The following is a 15,781-nucleotide window of genomic DNA, read 5'->3' on the forward strand; positions in this document are numbered from 1 at the left end:
TTATGCCCTTAGAGGGTGAAGGGACTCTTCCCTCTTCTCTGGATCCCAGAAGGAATAAGCAGCATGGGCCCAGGATGGTTTGGGGGAGCAGCAGCTGATGTTTATTAGAGACCAGTACCCCTATGGCAGATCTTGGGGGCTTTGCCCCCGGAATCTTTTGCTTCAGCTTCAGTCGTCGCTGTCGAACTCTGAGGATAGACCCTGCAGCAGGGGCAGGGACATGGAGTGCCCGTCGGGGTCCCTGGGGCCCCCACCCTGGGCTCCTGGTGGAGGGCTGCGGGGGCTGAAGAGCCAGTTCTCTGCCAGGGTTGGGGATAGTCACAGCTTGACTTATAGCTGGTCTTTTTCCTCCCTAGCTTTTCCCTCTAGTCCTCTGTGCCATCCCAATCCCCTTACCAGGGCCTTCTCATTCCATCTCACCCTCCCCGGGCTCCCTCATTCCATCTCTTTCACCAGAGCCCTGTGCTGAGTAATGGATTCCCCACATACTTAATTCTCATGCCTTCTCCCTCCTTCGCTTTGTCCCTCCCATCCATCTCATCATCATTTCCCCCTAGCAGTACCTGACAGTATCTGGGGCCCCCTCCGGAAGGGGTTTCGGCCCTTGTAGGAGAATCTGGTGGGTTTGCCCTCTGGCCCTTCCTGGGGAGGTGGTGTAGGTGGAGCTGGGACAGGTGGGGGCACATCAGCAGCTTCAGGTGTATCAGCAGGTGCTGATGTGGGGGCCAGAGGTGGCATGATGCTGAGGTTGGGTCTGACCCAGTTGGCCCCATGGAGCAATGGGTCTTTAGTCAGAGGCTTCTGTGGTCCCAGCACGCCCTTGGACTGCAGTGAAAACTTGAGGCAGGAGAAGGCAACAGGTAATGACCGATGTAGCTGGAGGAGCTGGGGCTCATGGGCTGTAGGCATCAGCCCCAGCTGCAGCCAGGAACAAGAGAAGACCTGGTAGATGACATAGATGCTGTGGGTGCTTCGGAGCCAGGAAAGAGTCTGCTGTAGGCTCACCTGCCCTGGTGGCAGCAACAGGAAGGCAACCTTCTTGCGCAGGCCACCCATATGTAGGCGGATCTTGCATGGCTGCCCATCCAACATTCGCATCTCTTCATAGGCTATCTCTGCTTGGCCATTTGGTGAGTATTCCCGAGTGCAGTGGGCGAAGGCACCCTCAGATCCTGCCTGCTCCAGGAGGCTTGGTAGTGGCCCCACTGGTTTCAGTGCCCTCCGACCCTGCCGACCTGGCAAAGCCAGGCGGGTATGGGCTGGGCGGGACTGTTTTACCAGCACACCCAGTAGGTCATAGCAGACTGCATCTGACAGGAAAGGGACTGCTACTGCATTGGGCCCAAAGTGCTCCTCGATGACCTGCAGGTGGCCAGTTTATAGGTCAGGGACTTAGGGTCAGAAGTTAACTGGTTGCCTACTTTAAATTGACCCCCAGTGTTCACTGTTCAGTTACATCTCTATAGTGTTCAGATTTGTGCTTTCTGCTTATCTCCCAGCTCTCCTGCAGCAAAACTTTGAATGTCTACATGTCAAACTATCTAGGTAATGGGAAAACATAAAAGAATGAGACTTTGTCTTTGTCCTGATATAGTTTAGTCTAATGGAGAAGACAAAAATGTAAACAGCTATGTAAAATATTAATAGAAAGCAAGATGTGAAGGAGACAAGAAGTGATTGAACAGTCTTTACCTTTCATAGAAACAGGATCAAGGAAGGTTTCTAGATGGTGATACTTGAGTTTTGAAGGAATTATCTAGGTAGGAGAATGGTCAATTCAGGCATAAGAGTCAGCCAGTGAAAAAACTTGAATTTATAAACCAAGGGGGGCACATTTAGGAACACATAATTTTATAATGCTTGTGTGTATGGTATGAAGAGGGAAAGGCACACAGGAACTAGATTATGAAAGGCTTGTGTGCGTGTCAAGTGAATTGCCCTGAAGGCAGTGGGAAGCTGCTTGAAGGGCTCTGGGTAGGAGGAACAGGATCAGATAGGTGTTTTTGAAAGCTATTTTTTTTTTTTTTTTTTTTTTTTTAAATTGAGTCTCCTTTGTTGCCTAGGCTGGAGTGCAGTGGTGCGATCTTGGCTCACTGAAACCTCTGCCTCCTGGGCTCAAGTGATTGTCCTGGCTCAGCCTCTTGAGTAGTTGGAACTACAGGCACCCACCACTACACCTGGCTTATTTTTTGTATTTTTAGTAGTGATGGGGTTTCACTCTGTTGCCTAGGCTGGTTTTGAACTCCTGAGCTCAGGCAGTCCACCTGCCTCGGCCTCCCAAAGTGTTGAGATTACAGGTGTGAGCTACCGCGCCTGGCCAGAAAGCTAATTTTTAATAGGAAGGCATAAAATAAGGGTGATAGATGAGCTAAGAGTATGGCAATACTCCAGGCAAGGCATGATAAGGTCCTGATATAAAATAGAGGGGGAAGATACTAGAGATATTTAGGTTATAGAATTAGTAGAACTTGGTCACTTAGGAGATATGGAAAAAAGAATCCTCAGCGGTGCACGCTGGCTCATGCCTATAATCCCAGCACTTTGGGAGGCCGAGACAGGTGGATCACCTGAGGTCAGGAGTTGGAGATCATTCTGACTAACATGGTGAAACCCTGTTTCTACTAAAAATAGAAAAATTAGCCGGGCATGGTGGCACACACCTGTAATCCCAGCTACTTGTGATACTGAGGCAGGAGAATTGCTTGAACCTGGGAGGCGGAGGTTGCAATGAGCCGAGATGGCACCACTGCACTCAACAGAGTCTCAAGCAAAAAAGAAAAAAAGAATCTTCAAGGATTCTTCTTAGGTGACTGGTTACATGGGTGATGTCTTTAATCAATAGTAGGTTACACAGAAATAGATTCGGAATGTCCATTCTTTTACCATGTCTGTTACCTCATAGTATATACCTTCTACCCTAGCTGCAAGGGGTAGTTTTTATAGGGAATTTGAGGCCTCATATTTATAATGTTAGTTAAAGTATGCTTTCAGGGATTTTAATTAATTGTGTGTGTGTGTGTGTGTGTGTGTGTGTTTTGTTGTTGTTTTGTCATGGCCTTTTTGGGGTTGGTAACCCTGGAAAGTTTATTTTTCATGACTAACTGGGAAACATAAGAGCCTGTCTAGTAATTGTACTTAAGTATGGTTTCAACCCATTCAGGATTTTGTGGCTGACGTTTCTGGTTCTCTGCTCTACTAGGGAGCAAGGGCACACAGAGTTTCCTCTTAGGGCATCTCGTATATTTGAGCCCAGTGCTTACAGTGCTGTACTCTACTCCCTACCTCCAGGCCCAAATTCCGCATGGCTATGCCCGTACTGATGGCATTGCCCTCTTTGTTGGCCTTCTGGCAGAATTCACCAGTGGCTCCTTAAGGCTGATCTACTTTTTGCTACAAAGCTGTTTCGGAAGTACTGCCTCCTAGCATAAGAGGAAGGTAGCTAACTATGGAGTTGCATCTGCACCTTGGATAAGCTGAGGTAGCTTGTAGACTACTGTCTTGTCACCTGGCCAAAGGAATAACTGATGTTCTTTTGTGGTCTGCATGGGAGAGTTTCCCATTATTCCTTCTCCTTTGCTTCACTGGAACGCTTCCTTTTGGGTGGGGCTCTGAGAAGGACCAGTGGGGTTTCCAGGGGAGAGAGCAGAACACTGGTGGGTTGACATTTTTGGATGCAATGCTTGCGCCATGACCATGAAATCAGATGCACCAAGCATGACATCAGAATCTCACCGTAACTGCTCCTTTGGTGTCAAGGATCCTGCACAAGTAAGACAAATGGGAGTGTCTGTTGAAGAGCCCCCTCTGATAGGAGTGTGACATTTAAAATACCTGGTGCTTATTATCCAAGTTTCTGCTAAAAGGGTGAATCTTGGTTTACCTGGAGGCTCTTTATTCCCTATATGCTCTTCCTATATGCTGACAGGCATTAAGTTGCCTAATTCTAACTCTCCCTGACCTTGACAGCTCCAGTGGTTATCCTAAAATAGGAAAAATAAGGAGCTCAGCAGTTCTTTGTTAGGGAGACTGTGTTCTTGGTAGAATCACTATTTAAGACTACTATGTGCTCCTACAGAACTTTTGCTTCTGGATAGAAATTGTATGGACCTTAGGCCCACAAATTTAGGTTTTCCAGGGGCATCCCAGGAAAGTGATGGTGGAATATTGTTTTCCTAGATGTCCCTTGGTTCCATCGAATTCTGAATGTGGAGTTCTTGAGCCACATTCTGTTTAGCCAAATGTTTTACCATATGTTCAGTAAACTGTCAGTGGTTTTGGACACAGGAAAGCAGGTCACTTAAAGGTGACCTAATCCTTGAATTTGCCCCATAATGCCAGTGATTTATCCTGCATATCTCTACTCCGATTTTCCTGACAATTTTCAGTTTAAATAGGATAATGAGTTTTTCTGATACTCAGAGATGGCATAGCTTTCTAATAGTGGGAGACTCTGTTTGTTTTCAGTCTAATTCTGCTTGATCTAGTCCAGGACCAACCTTCTACACTGCTGAAACCAGTTGCTCTAATACTTGGGAAGACCTTGAGTTCTCCTGATTTTGCTTCCCTGGGAAGCTGGCCTTTGTGGTAAGCAGCTACCCTATTTGGAATGGAAGCAGCATGCCATTAAATCTTCTTTGAGTGTGGTAGGCACTGCTTTAAGATTTTTTTTTTTTTTTTTAAGCCTGGTAGGCTGACTTCTATGAATGTTATAAATTCACCTTCCTTCAAATCACATAGTCAGAATCTGATTCTAAATTATCTGATCTGAAATTTCCTGCCATCCAACCTGCAACTGAAAAGTGATTTGGTAGGATTTTTGGATACCTGCAACCCAGATACAGCTGAGATTGTCCTGCTCCTTAAAATATAAAAATCTGCCTCAAAATCCAAATTTCTTATTTTGTGGAAGTTAAGGTGGAGGAGATCTGTGAAAGAGTTTCAGATAAAATTCAGATTCTATAGGAAGCTGGTTCTGTAGGAAGTCCAGGTTCTAAGATTAGCCCTTATATCTCTTTGGCTTTATTTTTACTACTGCTTCTTTGAACTCTGCTCTAGAAGATTATTAGGAGTTCTCAAATATGAATTGTTATTTTTCCTCTCCTTGTTTTTACAAATGCTCTACATTTAATTACTATTAAATTATTATATACTCACCACCCCCCTTCTCATTAATTCAGATATTTATTAAGTACCTTTTATTTGTCAGGTTCTCCTCTCCCTCTTTGTGTGAATAACTCCTGCTTGCCTAGCTAGAATGTCACTCTTTCCAGGAAGCCTTCCTGATCTCCTGTCTCACCCCTGACTTAGCGTGTCTCCTCTTTGTTCATAATTCCCTATACACTGCTTTTCAGTGAACGTTTTTACTATTTTTACAGTTGTCATTAAATGGGGGCAGTCCATGCCAATAACTTTACTGCAGTGCTTGGCACATATGGAAGCACTGAGTAAATGTTGGTTATTATTGTCTTTAGACTTCCCACCCCTTCCTACTCACAAGCTGCTCAGACCCATGGAGGTCATACTTTGTTACTTCCTCTTTAGCCTCCTTACTTCACCTACCTTATCCTTGATGAGGGTCCAGGTGGCATCAGCTTCATCCAATGTCAGCAGGTGGGGGGTACCCACCAACATGGTGGAGTATGGGAGGGATTGGGCCGGGCAGTGGCTGCTGCAGGAACCCCAGGTGGCCCAGGGAGGTGAGACCTGAGGTCTTGGGCTCTAAGCCATTGCATGACATCATAGAGGTCCTGCTAGATAATTGTGCCTTGGATAGGGGGAGGACAGTGACTTTCCTAGCTTCACTGCAGCGTGTAATTCATACTCTTGAGTCACTTATCCATCCTCCTGCATTAGGGAAAGAAAATGCAGGTGTCTGTTAGGGTGTGTTTGTATATGTGTATGTGTGTGTGTAGTTCTTGGTCTGAGTTCTTTAAGGAAACAGGATCAGGTCTCTCCTCCCTTCAGCAGCATCTCTGAAGCAATTTACTATCTTAGCTGCAGATGCTTCTCTGTGAGGTTGGATTGGGGTCCTAAAGGACATGGGAGAAGTACAATCATGAGCCACATAACAATGTTTTGGAAAATGATATGTGACTGACAGTGGTCTGACACCATAAGAGTATATTGTCGTGTTTTTACTTTACTTTTTCTATGTTTAGGTATGTTTTGATACACAAATACCATTGTGTTACAATTTCTTATGGTATTCACTACAGTAACATGTACAGATTTGTAGCCCAAGAGCAATTGGCTATACCTTAGAGCCTACAGCCTAGGTGTGTAGTAGGCTATACCATCTAGGTTTGTGTAAGCACACTCTATGATGTTTGTGCAATGATAAAATTGTGTAAGGATGCATTTCTCAGAACATACCCTGTTGTTAAGCAATGCATGACTATGTAGATCAGGACTTATACTGAGAACCAAGCAGTGGTTCCCAACCTTGGCTGCACTTTGGAATTGCCTGGGAGCTTAAAAATTACTGGTGCCTGGATCAATTACTGGTGCCAGAGATTCTGATTTAATTGGTCTGGGGTGTGCCTGGGCATCACAATTTCTAAAAGCTCTTCAGGCAATTATAATGCATAACTTAGGTTGAAAACCATTATTAATGGGTGGGTTACAATTGCAGTGAAAACCAGGAAAATGTGTAGGAGGTTGCTGTGCTCAGCAGTGTGACAATGTGGAGGGTAAGAATATAATTGGGATAATGTTGCCTTAGTAACGAGAGAATCTTCAGGAAGGCAGAATTACGCAGGTAAATTTGAGGAAAAATTTCTTCATGCTCCACTCCATGTCCTAGTCTGATTTGTGCCTAGTAGCTAGATAAAAGCTGGAATATTAGCTATATGTTATCTCCTTTGCATCTTTGCCCAGAGATCTCAACTGTGTTTTGCTGAAGAAGAACCATTCTAGAGAGCCTTTCCTGTAGTTACTTTTCTACTCCATACCTTAGCTGTTCAAGGAGTCCTTTCTCTGAGTCCTTCTGGAGAATCTCCTTTGTGCCCAGGAAGACCTCTTTTGTGTAGGTGGTATCCTTGCCTAGCCCAGCCCTGCATAGCTCTGTAGAGCAGTCCCACAAAGTTGGCTGTCATCTGAGCTGGCTGAGGTGGTATGAGTGGGGGCATAGGCAAAGGTCCTGCAGTGGTGGGAAAGAGCGTTAGGAAAGTTTTCCTAAAGGAGATGTAACTGGCCTCGGGAGGGCAGGTCTCCTTAGATAGAGCTATGGATATGGGTGCTGGGTCTTTGAGCAAAGGTTTTACAGTGGGTGTGGTCCTATTTTCCAAGAGAGGAATTAATATCAAATATTTCCAGGAGAGGAATTATACCAAATATTAATGTTGAGCTCTTTTGTGCTAGGGGCTGTGCCAAATACTTTGAATTCATTATATTAGTTAATCCATTTGGTATCCTCTTGAAGTAGTTACTACTGTTATCTCATTTTACAAGTAAAGAAATAGGCTCAGAGAGGTTAAATAATTATTTCAAAGCATATGATGAGTTTATAGAGGATCTAGGATTCAGGTAAAAGTCTGCTGGACTGAATCTTTAACTAATACATTCCTTTGGCTCACTTTAGTGTGTGGTGGGAGGAGTGAGTGCCAGATGGAAAGTACTAAGTGGTTTAGTGAAAAGGAAATGGGCAGGATAAGAGGAGCCACGATGAGCCAAATCAGAAACCCCAAGTTTCTTGTTAAGACAAGTGAAACCAAATCCCTTCCTTCTAATGCCCCTTTAGCACATTTTGATTATGGTTGACAAAAAGAGGTCACCTGGTGTAGTATAGCTGCACCTCTGTTCTCTCCAGGGAATTCTGAGTGAGGCAGGTGGAGATAGAGCAAGAGAGAGACATACACAAGAACAAGAGACACAGATATGGGATAAAACTGACAAATGGCGCAAGGAGACAGAGATGTAGCGATATAGAGACAGTGAGAGTGACTGAGAGAGAATGGTGTACATCCAGATCCCAAGGAGATTCCAGAATGAGAAGGAGAGGAATGAGATTGGTGCAGGGATGGTGGACTGTGGTGACTTTACCACCGTGCAGTCTGCATATAACAAAATTGCCCTTGTACCCTTTGAATTTATACAAAAAAAAAAAAAAAAAAAAAAAAGGACAAGGAGGATCTCTTTAGGACTTTTGGGAGAGGGACTCAGAGGGGAAATTGGGAGTGAAAACTTCTGTCTGATTACTCCTCAGTCAGAAGCCCATACATTCTTCTGCTGGCTGATTGTCATGATTCCCTAAGATCCCTAAATTCCCTACTGATCTACCCCAACACTAAGTCGGTCGGTCTTTCCTTTTGACTCAGAAAGACTGAGTCTAAAAGTTACTGAAGGAAAATGGATGGCAACTGGGTCCTGGATGGAGATGGTGAGCCTAAGGACTGGGCTCTTTGGGCCATGTCCTGCTTATAGGATTTGCCTCTGGTGTGGCATGAGAGACAGATCATCTGTAGGGTATCTGAGAGTGATCTGAATGGAGAGCATGAGGGTAACAAACAGATGGATCTTTTTATCCAGAGAACATGAGGTTCTCAGTATGAACCTGTAGGGCAGTATAGAATAGTATTGACAGCAAAGACTTTAGAGTGATAAAGAGCCTTAACAAGTCTCTTCATGTCTCTCAGACTTCAAGGATAATCACACAGACCCCTCATACCTTATTTGAAACTTTTAGGGACAGATATTTTGGAATTCAGTTTTTTTCAGATTATAGAAAAGGAATATTTTATATATCTATCTATCTATCTATCTATCTATATATATATCTATATATATATATATATATATATATATCCTGTATTAAGGAATACCCCAGTGGGATTCAGGACAGTGCCCTATAATCAAACGCATCAACACTTCTGAAGTTAGATGTATGAATATTCACACTAAGATAAATAAAGATTATAAATAGGATCATGATGGTTGAGGTGTCAGGTTTTGGGCCAAAGTTATAAAAAATATTGTTTCTTCAGAGTTTTTTTTAAATTTTGGAATTATGGATGAGGGATTGTGGGCTTATAATTAATTCTCAGGTTGTCATGAGGAATGAGAGTGTGGTAAAACTCTTGAAACTATCATATGGCAGGTATGTATGCAATCTCAATTTGGAACAAGATACAAATGTCCCAGGGAGTGGATTTTTAGCTTGAAGGAAGAAAGTCGCTACAATGGACAACGTACAGCTCTGGAACCAGCTACCTTGAAAAGTTGTGCACAACCAGGAGTTGAAGGTGCCTTAGAAGAGAGTCTTCATGTAGTGGGAGGGTGACAGAATTCATTGTTTATGAATGTTGGCTGCAGATGATTTCCCTTTCGTGTATCAGAGGGGAAGGCAAAAAATCGTATACCTGTATATATGTGAGACACAGGATTATCACACATATTTATTTATAATCAATAAATATCTTACTGCATATATGCTTGTTCACATGTCAATTATTTTCTTAGGATAGATTTATTAAGGGGGAACTTATATATTTATGAGACAGGGTCTCACTGTCACCAGGCTGGAGTGCAGTGGTGTGATCACAGCTCACTGCAATAAAGGGGAATTTAGAGTAAGAGAAGGATATGAACATCTTCAAGACTTGTGACTCATTAGGATTAGAATTGTGTCACAGTTATCTGCAGAATCATTGCTTGGAGGCCGTTTAAACTCAGAACCTCATGAAAAAAAAATTAGTCTTGAGAATGAATGAGCCCACACTTAGGTTGACTGTAGATTTCCTCTGTATCTAGTTGTGTGCAGTGTGATGATGCCTCTGAAAATCATACAGAGCTTCTGGACTCTTTAGTCCTTGTTATTGATGACCTGGTAAGACCCAGTGTGGCACCGGAGATGGCATCATCTTTTTCTGATCTGCAGCCTCCTTATCTGTGTGGTGTTCCGTGGTCCAGCTTGGTCCAGCTATCTGTGCTGAGCGGACTGGGTTGCTCTTCGCTTCAGGTTTTCCTGTCTAACTCCAGTACCTGTGGTTATGATAGTTTTCCTGGAGAGCTTGGGTTTGCCTTTGCAGTCTGCAGCTTTTTCTGATCTCATAACACTGACTCCCTGCCATATTATACTTATTATATTATACCTATTCTGAACTCCATGATGGTATTAAAGACCTTTTGTTATGTAATGTCCCTTCCAGTGTGGTGTCTTAGCTGAAAATGAATCCCCTGTTGGGCAACACCGCCACACTTCCTGTTCTTGCTCTGGCAGGTACAGAAGTGCGAAATGTTTCATTTATCATATTGCACTAACGTCATGTGCTTCTAATGATGTTGGCGAAGACAAATGGGGGTGCCGATGGGGATTTTATTTGGGGATTGTACCTTCTTGTTGAGGGTGCACAAAAGGGCAGATTGACAAGAAACCGTAGTAATGCAGCCTCAGGCAATCAGATGATGTGGCTGCAGTGATTTTCTGGGATATCAACATTTCTTTCAGTGGACCCCTGACCTCTGAAGCTGCAGTCAAAGGGGAAGAAGTTCTAGCTGTTAATTTTGGGGGCTTTGGTGGGAGTTGGGGTAAGGAAGAATAGTAATTACAGATGAGACCAAAAGAGGATTCTTTGAATTTGAAGTGGCCAAATTGGTGCCACAGGGCACATTATTTAGATTATCAGAAGGTGGGAGACTAGCCTGTATAATAACTCGTTTCCTGAGGGCAGTCTGAAAACAGAATCTGGCTCCAGGAGTAGAGAGGGCTGTGATTTCAGACAGGTACCCAAGCACTTGACTCCAGGGACAGCGCCACCATCTGCAGCAGTGCCAAGCACATCGATCAAGTTTGAGATCTATAGAGGAGCTTTTGTGTGGGAGCATGGGAAGACTTAGACTGAAATAATGGAGGTGGCGAGCAGGAAGGGGAGTTAAGTTAGATCTTGTTTATTATGATCCTTCACTGATTTTTCCTGCATGGTAGTGTAGCCCCCTGACCTCTACCTCCTGCCTCCTCCCAAGCAGAATACATGTTTAAGTCAAAGTTTACAGATGCCAGTGTTGCACATAGTAGGGACTCCACAACAATTACCTGTTAAATGATGGTAACAGTCATATGCAGACAGTGGGATGAAGATAACATAATTCACACCCCCAGACTCCCCTCCGAGTGTCCCCTCACCTCCACTCTTAGGCTCCATTGTTACCACTGGACATTACAACGGGCTTTTTCTGAATGTGAAGGTGTCCAGGAGTTGGTTCCTGATCTGCTTGGTGCGGGCCCCATAGATGAGGAGGTTGAGGGCAGGTGGCAGCAGCAAGTAGATGTTGGAGAGAAGGATGTGCACAGGCTTTGGGACGGTGTGATGACCAAAGTGGTGTGTGAGGTAGGAGAAGAGACCAGGTATGTAGAAGGCCAGAATGACACAGATGTGAGAACTACATGTACCAAAGGCCTTGGCACAGGCCTCCCGGGTAGGCAGCTGCAGCACAGCATGGGCAATGAGTCCATAGGAGCCAGTGATACCCAGAATATCCATACCTGAGATGGCCAGTGAAAGTGCCAGACCATATAAATTGTTGACCCATGTGTTACCCACCACCAGTTCTACCACCGCCATGTGTGCACAATAGGTATGGCCTATGGTTTTGGCTTGGAAGTGCTCAAACTTTGCCACCAGCAGTGGGAAAGGTACAACAATAGCCACAGCTTTCAGTGCCAGTGCCAAGGCTGCATAACCCACATGGGCTTTGGTGACCAGGACCAGGACCAGGACAGTGGACACCCTATTGCCACAGCACAATCACTGGCCATGGCCAAAAGCACACCTGATTCCATGGCAGTAAGTGCATGTACAAAGAACATCTGGACCAGGCACACAGCATATGGCACAGATTGGGGCCCAAGCCACAGCACAGCCAGTAACCCTGGGGCTATAGATGTGGCTAAGCCCAGGTCTGTGGCTGCTGGCATGGCCAAGAGTAGAAACATGGGCTGGTGCAGTGTGGAGTCTATCCACACCACTGCCAACAGTGCTCCATTGCCCAGCAGGGCCAGCAAATAAATGGGCCCAAAGGCCAGTGTCAGCCAAGTCTGGGCACTTCCTAGCCCTGGAAAGCCAGTCAGTATGAAGAAGGTTGGGTGTAGGAAGGTGGAATTGAGTTGTAGAGTTTCTGTCATTCTGTGGTGGGCACAACTTGAGGGCTCATGGGGGGCATGACTCCTGATAGGAAAGACAAGGGGAGAGATTTTGGGGGTGTCACAGTGGCACAAACCCATCCATGGCATATGTGTAGGAGTAGTGCAGGGCTGGGAGGATCACAGGGTTATAACTTTTGGTTAGTGGGGGTTTGGATGGATAATTAAAGTCGAAATTCTATCTTAGATAGGAGAATCCTTTGCTCCTAAAAGTTTATACGTATTGTAGTGGGAGGAAGGGGTAGTGAGGAAGAGGCTGCCTGCTGCAGTGGCTGGTATAGATAGCCAGAGAGAGGCTTCTAACTGGATGTCAGCAGAGGGTGGAGCGGAGATGAATACTTTTTTTCCTCAGGGTCCAAATAGAGTCAGTCTCAGTCTCTATGAGGAGAAAGCCAGTGCTGTGGGCAGGGTGGGGAATCAGGCTTCCGGCTGTCCTGTCCCTGCCTGTGTATCCTTGGGCAAGACCTCTGGACCTCAGCTTCTTCAGCTGTATAGAGCTGGTGGGTACAGTGATATTGATATTAAGGTTTGCCCAGCTCTGAGCAATTGCCCATTCTCTGCACCAACTATCCTGGAAGAGAGGAGGCAGAGTAGAAAGAAAGGGAGAAACCGTAGTGGGAGGCAGATGGAATCTGGAGTGAATCTGGGAGCTTGGTGTGGCAAGAGAAAACTTGCTAGGTTTCTGGGGTGCAGGGTGCTTACGTTCTGAACTTGATGCTGAACACCAGCTGGAGAGTTGAAGTTGGGGCTGGGGAGCAACAGAGAGAGAGATGGCAGTATGAAACGGGACTTTTCTTCTCCGTTTCCCTTCCTTCTTCACGATACGAAAGTGGGTCCCACTAGAGTCTCATTCCTGGCATGCCAGAGGGAGAGGAGGTGACATAGAGGGAGAAAATGGCACTCAACTCAGAGTAGCAGCCATCTGAGGAAGAAGCATCTCTGACATTGGAGGAGGCAGGACGAGTAGATTGACTTCTCCCAGGATCTAGCCCACCTAAGAAGCTTAATACATGTTGAATGGATAAATGAATGAGGAAGAAATCACCAGCAGAAGGCTTGACTGGGAAAGATCTCAAGCACTGTGTGTTGGCAGCTTCTTTTTGCTTTAATCAGTGCCTGTGGGGCTCTTTATGTGGCTGTTCTACCTGCTTCCCTCAGGGCCTTTCTCCCTCCCACCTGTGCCACATTAACTCTTTTTGTATCTCTCTGCTCAGTGCTGATGGGCTGGTGACTCAGGAAGTAGAGTAAGGAGGCAGAAATGGGGGCAAGCCAGGAAAGAGACTATCGGGTGGAAAGATCTGGGAAAGGAACACTTTCTCAGGGAGGTCTTTCCTTCCAGGAGAAAATTCGTTGCTTTATTCTTTAATAGCGTCTAGCCCAATCTGTTGTAATTTCTTGTCTCTCAATTCTTGTCTCCCACTAGACCAAAAGAGTTGCAGATGTTGCTTTTTATTAGCCACAGTGTCTCTACTGCTCACCACAAGTCTGGCATGTAGTTAGCTATGAATAAATATATATTGCTTTTAATTGTGGGACAGACTGCTAGTCCAAACAGCTTTTGCTGATGAATAGGGGTTCTTACAGTTTCAGGAGTCTTAGGTATCCATGAAGAAAAAGAGTTATTTACCATCAACCACAAGTCTGTTGAATACAGTTCTTTTTATTATAAGGAGACATATTGTTAAACTCATCACACTATGTAAAGTTATGCAATAAAGACCACAGGACCTATTGGAAAAATGAAGGTAGGGGCACAACACTCAAAAACTTCATCAGTGACACATTTAAGAAAAAGATGGGCTGGGCACAGTGGCTCACACCTGTAATCCCTCCTGTCTTTGGGAGGCCAAGACAGGAGGATCATGAGCCCCGGAGTTCTAGACCAGTCCATGCAACACAGTGAGAGCCCATCTCCACAAAAAATTAAAAAAGTAGCCAGCCATGGTGGCATGCACCGGTAGTTCTACCTACTCGAGAGGCTGAGGCAGGAGGATCACTTGATCCCAGGAGTTCAAGGCTACAGTGAGCTATAATCATGCCATGCACTCCAGCCTGGGTGATAGAGTGAGATCTTGTCTCTAAAAAATAAATAAAATGAAATGAAATTGGACAGAAAGTTGTAATACCAGATGTGAATGGGTGTGGCTCATAACACAAGTGGTGAACTGAAGTAGCTGATCGATGTTTGAGGTATATGCATGTGTGCATGTTGAGCTTTCTTACTCAGTTCAGTTCAGCTGCGTTCAGTTTTCTGTGTTCACCTACTTTCTTGAAAGTGGAGTTACATGCAAGAAAACATGAAATTCACATTATTCTCAGTTCCCTAATACATATGTCAATTGTCTTTGAACTATTTGTATTTCAAAACTAGCATTATAGAAGAACTAGTTGAATCTATTTTCTGCCTGGCCTTGTGTCATGTGGTGAGGATACAGTGGCAATAACAAGACCATGCTGCTCTCAAGGAGTTCACAGTCTAATGGACACAGTGATCTAAACAGTTGTTGAAGGGTTGTTAAGGTAATTGCCTTAACTCAAGTCAACACCAGATACGATGGCAGCACAGAGAAAGAAGACTTTCACTCTTCCTGGGGGAGTCAGGGAAATCTCTGAATCACAGTAATGGTTAAAAGTTTTGTGGAGTTTCCTGGGTACATGCACTGCTCTAAGCCCTAACCTCACAACAGTCATCTGAGGTGGGCACAATTCTTTCTTCCATTTTACAAAAGAAACTAAGAGATAGGCATTAACTTGGTCAAGGTCATATAGCTAGTAGACAGCAGAGTTAGGATACTAACTCAGTCTGGCTCTAGCATACTTGCTCTTAGCCACTACTTCAAAAATTGTTGCTGAGGTTTAGAACATGAGTAGGAATTTTTAGAATAGTTGGAGCAAAATGCACCCATTCCTGCAAGAAGGAGTTCAGGAGATTTTGGGATTGGCAGGTGATCCTAGGATTGCTGAATGGAGAGATGTACAAAGAGCTGTAATTATTTGGTAGTAAATGGTGAGCTGTCACCAATTCAGGGAGGAGAGGAGTACTGAGCAGGTGGGAGTGGTGGGTTAAGAGCCGTGAAGGAGAGGGTTAGGAAAAAGTGCTCTTGGCCTCAAGAGAACACTAATAAAAGTTTTGGCTGTCTTGGACACTTGCTCTTTGTGCAAAGATTGTTCATAAGATAAATTACAGAATCCATAAGCCCAACAAGTCCAAATTTGAAGTCATTAGGTTCTTGGAAATCTACTGTGTTATGTATTTCCTATTCTCCAGTAATCCAAGATACACTGGGAGATATCATTGACTTCGTCTTTAGAAGATTCCTTGGTTAGTCTCCCAAGCTCCAGTTCATACTTACAGAAGCTGTCTAAGCACACCTTGGGAACCAACTGTCTGGTCTTTTCCTGTGACATTGACCATTAGAGGAGGGGATTTGACACCTGTGACCTTGTGGGGGCTATATGCAAGAGCTGACATCCCCAGAGCAGGGTGTCAGCTCTCTGTAAGGAGTTGGGTGGGGTGGGGAGAAGGGAGGCTCTTTGGATTTCTTAGTTGCTGTTAGACTGATATGGAAAATAGGATAGGAGGGTTCTGTCTGGAGACTGACTCTGATTTTCTTACATTTTTGACTAATGCAACTACCACCAACA

The 15,781-nt window shown here is 44.6% G+C and overlaps 2 protein-coding genes across 2 annotated transcripts; both read right to left on the reverse strand.

The window, feature by feature from the left end:
* Nucleotides 1-78: 78 nt before the first annotated feature.
* Nucleotides 79-5,700, reverse strand: C14H11orf42 (chromosome 14 C11orf42 homolog). The gene is made up of 3 exons (XM_050756314.1): nucleotides 5,560-5,700; nucleotides 564-1,362; nucleotides 79-299 (listed from the first exon to the last, which is right to left on the reverse strand). The coding sequence occupies exons 1-3, from the start codon at nucleotides 5,629-5,631 to the stop codon at nucleotides 169-171; spliced, it is 1,002 nt and encodes a 333-aa protein (XP_050612271.1). The 5' UTR covers nucleotides 5,632-5,700; the 3' UTR covers nucleotides 79-168.
* Nucleotides 5,701-11,153: 5,453 nt separating this feature from the next.
* Nucleotides 11,154-12,151, reverse strand: LOC126935128 (olfactory receptor 52W1). Its single transcript, XM_050756336.1, is given in 2 exon segments — nucleotides 11,154-11,702; nucleotides 11,705-12,151. Coding segments are annotated over 2 exon segments (963 nt in total). The 5' UTR covers nucleotides 12,119-12,151.
* Between the last annotated feature and the right edge of the window lie 3,630 nt (nucleotides 12,152-15,781).

This window comes from Macaca thibetana, chromosome 14 (genome assembly GCF_024542745.1).
Source record: "Macaca thibetana thibetana isolate TM-01 chromosome 14, ASM2454274v1, whole genome shotgun sequence".
NCBI classification, from domain to species: Eukaryota; Metazoa; Chordata; class Mammalia; order Primates; family Cercopithecidae; genus Macaca; species Macaca thibetana.

What these genes read in the sequence shown, in the direction of transcription:
- C14H11orf42 (XM_050756314.1), bottom strand. Translation starts at nt 5,631, where the DNA reads ATGTTGGTGGGTACCCCCCACCTGCTGACATTGGATGAAGCTGATGCC. An exon ending in GGACCCTCATCAAGGATAAG is followed by an intron (nt 1,363 to 5,559) that starts GTAGGTGAAGTA and finishes GGCCACCTGCAG; the next exon opens with GTCATCGAGGAGCACTTTGG. An exon ending in GGGGCCCCAGATACTGTCAG is followed by an intron (nt 300 to 563) that starts GTACTGCTAGGG and finishes CAACCCTGGCAG; the next exon opens with AGAACTGGCTCTTCAGCCCC.